This window comes from Onychostruthus taczanowskii, unplaced genomic scaffold (assembly GCF_017590055.1).
Source record: "Onychostruthus taczanowskii isolate IOZ18803 unplaced genomic scaffold, ASM1759005v1 scaffold45, whole genome shotgun sequence".
NCBI classification, from domain to species: domain Eukaryota; kingdom Metazoa; phylum Chordata; class Aves; order Passeriformes; family Passeridae; genus Onychostruthus; species Onychostruthus taczanowskii.
Genome location: NW_024502014.1, coordinates 83,456 through 93,026, shown reverse-complemented (window position 1 = coordinate 93,026; position 9,571 = coordinate 83,456). Strand labels below are relative to the sequence as shown.

At 41.2% G+C, this 9,571-nt stretch overlaps 1 protein-coding gene across 1 annotated transcript in view; it reads left to right on the top strand.

Annotated features, from left to right (window-relative positions):
- The first annotated feature begins 298 nt into the window (after nt 1-298).
- The window catches only part of ATP13A4 (ATPase 13A4), a 36,536-nt gene continuing 27,263 nt past the window's right edge, over nt 299-9,571 (top strand). Inside the window, exons 1-2 of the mRNA XM_041414407.1 lie at nt 299-361; nt 7,826-7,999. Coding sequence (XP_041270341.1) covers nt 299-361; nt 7,826-7,999 — 237 coding nt within the window. The remainder of the gene's footprint in view (nt 362-7,825; nt 8,000-9,571) is intronic.

Genomic DNA, 9,571 nt, shown 5'->3' with positions numbered 1-9,571 from the left:
TTATGCTCTGGAGTCATATTGTGTCAAACACTTGTAAGATTGAACTTTTTCTTTCTTGCATTTTTGACTGAATTCTGCATGAACCCTCACAATTGCAAAACTCCAACAACAGAATGGAGGGAGGAGGGATAAAGTGTTACCTGCTAACCCCAGAGAGGGAGGAGCTCCCTACTTCAAACATCATCAGAATTATAAGGAAGGTGTGTACTTAGAGCACTTCCTCAATGTAGAAGTTCAAGCACACTATGCTGAAGATCTGTCCTGAGGGTGCTGTAGAAAGTCTCCAGAGGTTCATTTCATGGGGGAAAATTCTGCCAAGAACCATTATGCACAGCTTAACCAGGGAGAAGAGAATGAGATGGTGAGTTGTATCTCTGTCTAGGTCTTTCTTAGCATGAAGCAGAAGGTGGCACGTGTTCTGCAATAGAATGCTACAGACTGTAATTGAGTTATGGCTAGTTGGGGTGTTTCCTTGGCAGAAACAAACAGTTAGAAAGGGATATATATATATATAAAATTTTTTTTGTTTGTTTTTGTTTTAGCGGAAAGAAAATAAGGTTGATTATGTCCATTGGATTTAACCAGTTATCCCCTCTAACAGGGGATGATGGCTCAGCAGATTATTCATGTGGTGTTACAAATCTAGATGGAGATGGTTTAATATGAGCTTGAGGGATGGGCCAGACTGGCATCCCCAACCACCTGACAGCTGGGACTCCAGGATCAGCTCCAGTTAGAGAGCTGGAAACCTTGGCTTTCTCCAAAACATAAAAACACCTGTTAAGTTTGCATAAATTACTGACTAATGCAGTCTGTTGAATTGCCAACACTATCTCAGAAGCTGGGATTCCTAAATACTGAAATACTATATTTCTTTCCAGAGTTTCCCAGGGAGAAATATGTTTGCATGCATTTTGTAACATCTGGAAATAAGTCCTATGTTTACACAAAATCTCTGTTCTCCTGCATGGCAATGCTCTTAAATAGTGAAACGATTGAAGTGAATTCAGTGCTTCTGAGCTTGTGCATTGCAAAGCTTTGGCAAAGCTTTGGCGTTGCTGTGTGTTATGAGTCAGCTATTCACATGGATTCTGTCCCTGTAATAGATATTGCTGGAGATGTCAGATCCGTGATGCAGCTGTACAACAGCAGTTCTTAGGCATATCTGGTAAATGCAGTGTTTCTCAAAATTCCTGTGCTGCAGAGCCACTGGAGCACTGCTGTAAGTGCCTGCAGGATTTCAATAGCAAAACTATTGAAACACAGTCACTTCCAAGCTGACACAACTGTTCACTCAGAAATCCTGGAGAAGTCTTCAAAATCTGCTCAGTGACATCCTGTTCTAGTGAAAGAGACCGTGTCACGTGCAAACATGGATACCTGCTATCTCGCAAAGAAAAATGTAGATTTTCAGACAGCTGTGTCAGCCATCCAGGGAAGGGGAGATGCCACATTTTGCGTAATGCAGACTGGGGAATGCAGTGGAGAGTCACCCAGCAGCATGAACTGAGCAGTGCAGGAAGCACAAGGCACTGGCTCCGCGGGTGGGGACTAATTAGCTCCGTGCAATGCAGAACCCGACTGGCTCCGCCGGCCAGTTACTAAACCTGCTGGCAGCACCCTGCTCCTGGCTCTAGCCCTGGTGCTGATGTGCCACTGCTCCCCAGCTCCAAACAGCTGCTGGGTTTGTGCCTCTGCTCCACCCTGCCCTGTCCTTCTAGGACTATAAACACCCTGTTGTGCTCTCACCACTATCGGTGCTGACTCTAGCAATGCCAGAATTGAGCTGGAGCTAATTAGGTTTAAGTGGATTGTCTGGTGCTGCGTACAGTCACGCTGTTGTAATCTGAATGTTCAGCTCCAGCTGTGCACTGCTGGGACACCCAAGCTGTGCTTCTATGGAGCCAGTTATCCCAAGGATGTTTTTGTTTCTCACCAATATCATACTGAGCCCATGTGTCCTGAATCTGGTGCTCAGGGATCTGTGAATCTGGGGTTTTACGTGCACAGCTGCTGTGTGTGCCCAGTGTTGAGTCAGTCTTCACTATGAATCCAGTGTCTGGCAGTTGCCGTGCTCTCCGTGCCTGCACTGGGTGGGATCAGTGCTCATTCACCTGGGGTACCCAAAGGAAGTTGAAGAAAAAAGACTTGTAAAGCACTTGAGAAGAAAATGCAATTAAAACTGTAGCCAAATTATGCTAATTTAGGCAGGAATGCATGTATGTTTGTTACACAGATGCAAGACAGAAAAAAAAGATTGAGATAGAGGAAGATATCCCTGAGGATGGATGAGGTACTGTAAGAGGACGAGAAAAAAAACAATGTGTGTATAGAAAAAAGAGAGCAGCTAATGTGTGTATTTATGTGAAAGGAAAAAAGAAAGTAGCATGTAAATGAGAATAGTTGTGAAGAAAGAGAAGTCTTTAAGTAGAGGAGTGAAGAAGGATATGTGAAGTAAAGAGAATTTAATTTTTTTTAAATTCAAAGCCATGAAAAATATTTTTGATGCCATTTTCAACAGTCAGTTTAATCTACCTGAACCAAATTATTAACAAGCAGTTCTTGACTTTTCAAACAAGATCAGATCTCTTGGTCTAATAATGTAACAGCTGATGCTGTGCAAGTGTCAGTTCTTCCAGAGTGGAATAGTTCAAGTAATTTGAAAGCATGTAAGTAATTCACTTGAACTCTGGATGTGCAGTGCTTCCCTGTGTTGCACCAGCTGTCCTGTTTGCTGAGGAAAGTTGGGGAGCTCTAATAAGAAGAAATGCTTTGAAGCTTTCTTCTGTGTTTCCATTTCTTGGTACAGCTGAGGTGCTACATAGTCCTGGATTTAAGAGTAATCACTCTGACTTAGGAAATGGAACCTGTATATCCTTGTGCATGTCTTTGAGATTACTTTACAATTGCTGCAGAGCATTTGCTTGAATTAAAGTTCACTCTTCTGCTATGCAGCTGAAACTTAGCAAGGTGTATTCAAAGCATGAGATAAACTCTCTCTCCATAACCATTTGTAGTACCAGAAAGATCTTAGTAGTGTGAGAGAACTCTGGACACAGCAGCTTGCCTCAGAGAGGGCTAATAGTATGCTTCCCTTCAGAAAAATCTGCTTGAAGATTTTGAGAAGTACATTTACAGCGGAATACAAAGAAGGAAAACAATAGCTTTATGCTCTCTGCCAATTTGATGTTCTTCTCTGCACAGCTTGGGAATAATCATTCCCGTTGCACAAAACCTAAAGTGTGAAGCTGAAGTCTTGCAGTGCAGAAGATTGTGATAGACTATGACAGGCTGCTGCTTTGGGAAGGATTTTCCAGCAGCCTGTCTTAAGCATGTGTTCCCCCATTGCTTGTGGCTGAAGGAATGCAGTCAGTCAGCTGGTGCACACCAGTTTACTGCTGCATCTTGGCAGCTGTCTGTGTCCTTTGAGAGGCCACAATTCTTAAGGGAATCTGATACAGGAATTTTATATACTTTGAATTTGAAAAATGTGACTTTGAAATAAAACCTAAAAGGTACTATCTTGTTGCTAATGGAACAATAGTGAATGTCACTGCTGGTTTCGGAGAGAACAGGGACAAACCTTTGATGAAACAGGTTCTGGTTGGTAAGACTGAGATTCAGTTATTAAATTGCTCGTGGAACTTAGCCAGTCTTTCAAGTCTAATCCTATTAACTGTTGTTATAGCAACAGGTTGTTCATAATAGGGTACCTGGTGTTGGGGTTGCCAGAAATATGACCATTCACAGCCACTGTTTAGGTTCCCTGATGGTAGCTACAGGCTTTGTTTTCACCAAAATAAAAGGTGCTTGAATTTGTTTGACATTTGCATTTAAATTCTGCTGTGCAGATGACCTGGCAGTTAGAGGCAATTTTTATTTTAAACATAAGTAACAAAGACTTGCTGGACACTAGAGTGATAAGCCCTTGAATGCTGGCTTTGTGTGGTTGTAAAAGCAGCTAAGAACCTTACTTGCCACTGAACAGGTCTGGCAGCTTTTTCTGTCCAATAATCCTGGCTCCTTCTTAGACCCTTCACTCACAAGTCAAACCATTTTGTTACAGTCTTTCCTCTGACTGTTGCGAGTCTCAAGAGAAAAGGGATGTTAACAGATGGGGAAACAAAATTTTACTGTACACTACAATTTATTAAAAATTATTCTATAGAGATGAGATGAACACTGTATACCAGTCTATTCTGTAGATGGTGTTACCTCCTATGAGGAGTCTTACAGACAGCTAATCTTCATTTTATTTTCCACCATTTCCTAGTCTGACGCACTCAAGAACACAGAATTTTGACTGAACTGTTTTATATACCAAATGCACTCATTTAACTCTAACAACTTGTTCATGCATTAGAAATGTTGTCAAGGTGCAAATCTGTATTCATCAGATCCTCTTCAAAAGAAGCATGTCTGCACGAGTGCAACGAAATGAAACACAGCAAAAGTTATTTCCTTAACAACGTAAAACTAACCTGACAGACACGTTCTCACTGCAGTCCTCTCAGCAGGAATTCTGCCAGCCTTAAAAGTATTGTTTGCCTTAGTGGGCATGCATTTGCTTGGAGATCTTTGTAGCAGAGGCCGAGTGAATCCTAAATAAACTTCAAGAGTTTCTAAACCCTAATTATTGTAAGTCATTAATGTGTCTAAACAAACCTGTGCCATGTGTGTGCCTGTTCCTCCTTCTTCATGCACATTGTGGATGCCTCTGTTATGGGTCTAATATTCACCTTTTTTGTGGAAGAGAATAGTTTTGAGAATTCTTCTAAAGAATTTCATTTTGACTTATCTGATGAGTGAGAAGTTTCTGCTTTAACAGGGAGTTATTCATGTATTATTTTTTTTTAATGAATGCAGCATTCATTGCTATAATCCTTCCAGCTGAAAGCACAGGGCCAGAAAAAACTCCTCAACCTAACAGAACATTCCGTACTGAAGTTAAGCTTGAAAGGTTCTGGCTCAGAGAACTTTGGCACAAGTCAAATTTGGAGCTCAGTCTATTTCCCTGACTAGCTTTACTTCTCAGTGACGTGGTCCAGGTGACCCACTCCAGACAATTCCAAACTGTGGGAAGTTACTTGCTTTGGCAGTAGATTCTTTCATGGACATCCAGATGCATCAGTTAACATCTGATGTTTATTCTTTCCTAGCTACTCATTGTAGAACTCCTAAACAGCTGTATTCAGAGATGTCACACTCATCAAGATATGAACCAACAAACCTGAACCAAAATCTCTGTTCATATGGCAGTTCATGCCCTTGAAGGGTCAGAACAGCTCAATGGTATCCCTCTATCTATCTGTCTCTCTGTCTGTCTCAGAAAAGTTCCTTGTGAGAAGCAGCAAGATCCAGCACACAGCATAATGGATATCTTAAAAAGCATGTCTTTTTTTTCCAAGATGAGCAGTTTTCCTTTTTTGCCTCTCTTCTGTATTTCAGGATGAGGAATACTGATGCATGCTTGGTTCTGGGGAGTGTCTTGGAATCTATGGAGTCAAATCTCTTTTTGAGTTGAAACTGTTCTGGAAAAAAGGCCTTAAAACCTATGCTGGCATAGGGGGATGCAGATACATACTTTCATATATTGGTGAATGGTTTCCTAGGCAAAAATACGGGGAAATACAGAGTTTGCTTTAGTTTTGTGGTTTTCTTGCTGTATCAGACTTGGGAAACCATTGAACATTTCAGTGAAGAACACTGCCAACAGATGATGATCCCAAATGGCTGCCAATCATATGCAGAGCATCCACCCTCTCTCTTCTTAATTCTATCAGTACAGCCTTACTGACTTCTCAGACATCCTGTGTAAGACACAAAAACTGAAAATTAAAGGAGTGATTCACAGGCAGAAGCTAGATGCACACGGCAACAATCCTCTTCTTCCCCACCCTGATATTCATGCCCATCCCAATTTGAAAATACTATTCTAGTTATACCAGGTCCAGCCATATACTGAAGGAAGTCCAAAGGCCTGTTCTTTTAACAGTTCTTCCCTTAGGTGTCTCTGTCTCCTTGGGAGATCCTTTGCCTTGTTGACAAGCTGTGAAGTCTGGATCCAAGCTAATAAGCAATCTGGATCCTGCTAGTAAGCAATTGCTGTGAAGAGTGAGTTCACATTGTCCTATGTATTATTCTGTATGCTGGTGCTGACACTATTTCTTTAACCTTTTTGGTCAGGTTATAGCTAGAGAGAGTTGAATGGAAACCCTTTACCTTGTTATAGGAGCACGTGACTATTAATTGCACATGACTGCCGCACCAACTACTTCCTAGCAAGCTTGTCTGTCTGCTACCACCTATGGGCTTCCTTCAATCTGCTGCAGAGTTGACTTATTACCTTGGTCTGCTCAGAGATTATCGAAGCCTTTGAAAGTCCTGTGTGTTCATGTCACAGGTGGTCTAACCAGGTCCTGTGCAGTGCAGACCACTTTCCTGTGTTTTTTACCGTAATTTTTCCTCACAGTTGCCAGTTTCTTCCCCTTAGAAACCTCCTGGAGATTGCCTAAGATGACAGAGTCTGTCTTTTGGAGAATGCCACAGAGCAGGTGTGCCAAGGCAGCATGTGGAACCACTGGGCAGGGCCTGCATTTCACATAACAAGCAAAGACACCAGCACAAAACCAGGAATTATGCATTAGTCATCCTTACAATTACATTGCCTTTTCTTCTCACCTTATAAATGGATCTTGCAATATCTGCGGCTGCAGAGATCTGATCCTCAGAAGCAGATTATACAGTTGCTGCAGATATACTCAGAAGAAGAAATTGTGGAACCTTAACCCTTATGCTAGCAAATTCTCCTGGTCACCTGATGTAATTGCAGCCATGGAATCTCCCATCTTAGCTTAGGCTGCATCTTCTCTATGGTACCAAGACCTGCAGCTCTTAAAACGTAATGCTGACAGACATGTTTTGGGCAAGTCACCTTGCCTCACTGTAACAATTTCCCCAGCTTTAAAAATGGAATAATAATACCCACTCATACAACTAAAATGAGTAGTTTCCTTTGGCCTTGTGAACATGTAAAGCATTCTGCAAGTGTTTATTAGATGTTCTTCCTAACAGTTGTCATTACAACTGTTATTATTATTATTATTATTAATAATTATTATTATTATTATATTATTATCATTATCATTAGCTATTAGGCCAATAGCACATAGGCAAGCTCCAAAATCCCCATACTGGAGCTGTCATGGAAGAGGGTAACAGCTCCAAAAGCTGTGTCAGTGCCAAGTTGTGCACAGCAGCTCCAGCTGGTGCAGGCACACAGTGTCATTCAGCACCAAGCAGAGACACTGGCTGAATCTCTGAAGTGTGGGTGCATTGGTGCAGGTCACTGCTAGAGCAGGAGAGCAGCCCTTCTAAGGCAGCAGCTCTGCACTGATCACTCACCATCCCCTGGTGCAAATGTACTTAAGCTCTTCGGCTGTCTGACCCTTAAAAAAGCTGATGGTCAAATCTGAATTCCTGACTTGGAATAAAGGTTTAAACCTCTATATTTTGTTATCATTCTTGCTCATGCACACACAAAACAATGTCTCATGCCGACTTTCACAACTACATAAAAATAGTGGTCAGGCTACAGCAATCTAGATTTTGTGAATGTGGATGAAAAGTTCTCTTGAAGATGCAAATTTTTGGTAATCATATTTAGGACACTTAAAGTAGCCAAATAAAAGTTCTATGGCTTGTTTTTCACAGTACCATACCTAACAGTAGCTATGGGAGAGCAGTGAGTGACAGGAAAGTGTAGTATTCCAGGCATTTCTTTAGGAGGAATAGTAATGATTTTTGTCTTCTTTTTGCTGTACAGGACATATTTGGCTACAAAACTCAAGGCTGCCGAAGGGCCTTGTGCATTGCTGGGTACATCTTGTCCTGTGGGGCTCTGAGGCTGCTGTTTTACTGGAAGCCAGAGTGGGATGTGTGGATAAACTGCATCCGATGCAGCTTGGAAGAAGCAGATATTGTTCTGCTTAGAACAACGGTAGGTGCCTACTATAATCTTTTAATTAGTCCCTAGTAGGTGGCTATTTGGAAGGTGAGTTAACTGTAAGGTATCCAGTTAGCTGAAATCTCTTGCATTGCTGGTTTCCTGCAATAATATCTTATGTGTACCATTGTTGATCTAAAGAACTTAAAAATATCCCACAAATTACGTGTATGATGATGATGGGAATGGAGTGTAATAGGTGGTCCAACAAGGTGAAAGACGTTGGGCTGATAAAACCCATAATATCTGTGGTTTCAAGGCTGTTGTTTGTTCTCCGTCCTTCCTCCTCCCTCCTACCATCCCTGTGCTTTCTACATTGTAGCCTTGTGCTCCAGATTCTAGAGCATCTGTTTGTTTGGCAATATCCAGCAGGTCCCGTTTCCCTCACCTGGCTGTTGTGGTGAAGATGCTGCTCTCTGCCAAAATTCATCTACTGGGCCAAATTAAAGATTTGTCTAGCAGAGTCCCAGCAGTGTCCAAGTGTGTCATGAGGGATCAGTACACAGAAGAGGCCAAGCCTACACTGCTGCTTTTCTTGGCTCTGTGTTTCCATTTCCCATCAGCCCTTCCCCGTGTCCAATAAGCTTGCAATCCTGCAGTTAATGCTTTCAGAGCTGGCACATTTTGCTGTAGTTTCCTGATGCAGGTCACTCCCTGTTGAGAACTGTACTGAAGCACTGCAACATATGCAAACCATTGGTTTTATTTCATGGAAGTTGCTGCAACACTAAAGAAGTAAACTGAGACTTGGGTCTGAATCCCAGCTGAGCCTGAATGCTCCAGGAGCTGGCAGAGTTGGTTTACTTCCAGAAATTTGATTTGTTCTGCTTCAAAGATTTCTGAACAATGGCATTTTCAATGTTTGCAATTGCAAAATGGATAATTTACTGCCTCTGTGTTTGAGCTGCCTTCTCAAATGAGCACAGCAGCCTGCAGTTAAAATCCCAGGTTTTGAAAATCACAGATCTGCATGGTGAATACTTTCTAATTAAACAATCTGCATCCTAATAGTCTGGGGGTATGTTTTTTCTTTTATTAAAAACATCATATTAGGCTTAATATCCCTTCCTAATCCTCAATTCAGTTTGCATTTTTAATTCTTGTGTGTAATTTTAAAAAGACGTGCCATGCCAAGCACTTTTCAAATAAATGAGTTTTTAAATGATCCTTTGTGTAATTAAAAAAGAATTGAATCATATTGTATGTTCTTGTTATCAAGTAGCTTTCTCAAATGTGCTCTAAGTGTTTGAAAATTTAAGATTTCCTTAATGATTCTTTGTGTTAAAATGACAGTTTTGTTTTGTTTTGCTACATTATGATTATATCAGTTCTCAAATGTGATGGCTACTGCTAATGAGGATACAAGTAATCTCATCAGCTTGATCCTTGGAATTATCTTTTGCTTCACATAAAACCTTAATTCTTAAGTCATCATTATCTCTACATTTGCAATATAGGAGCCTATTAACTCACTTTTGTTATTGAATTTTGATTCACTTTAGTTCAAATGATGAGCACCTGTGTTATTCACTGGTTCCCATCTCAATCTGCATCCCAATCTCTACT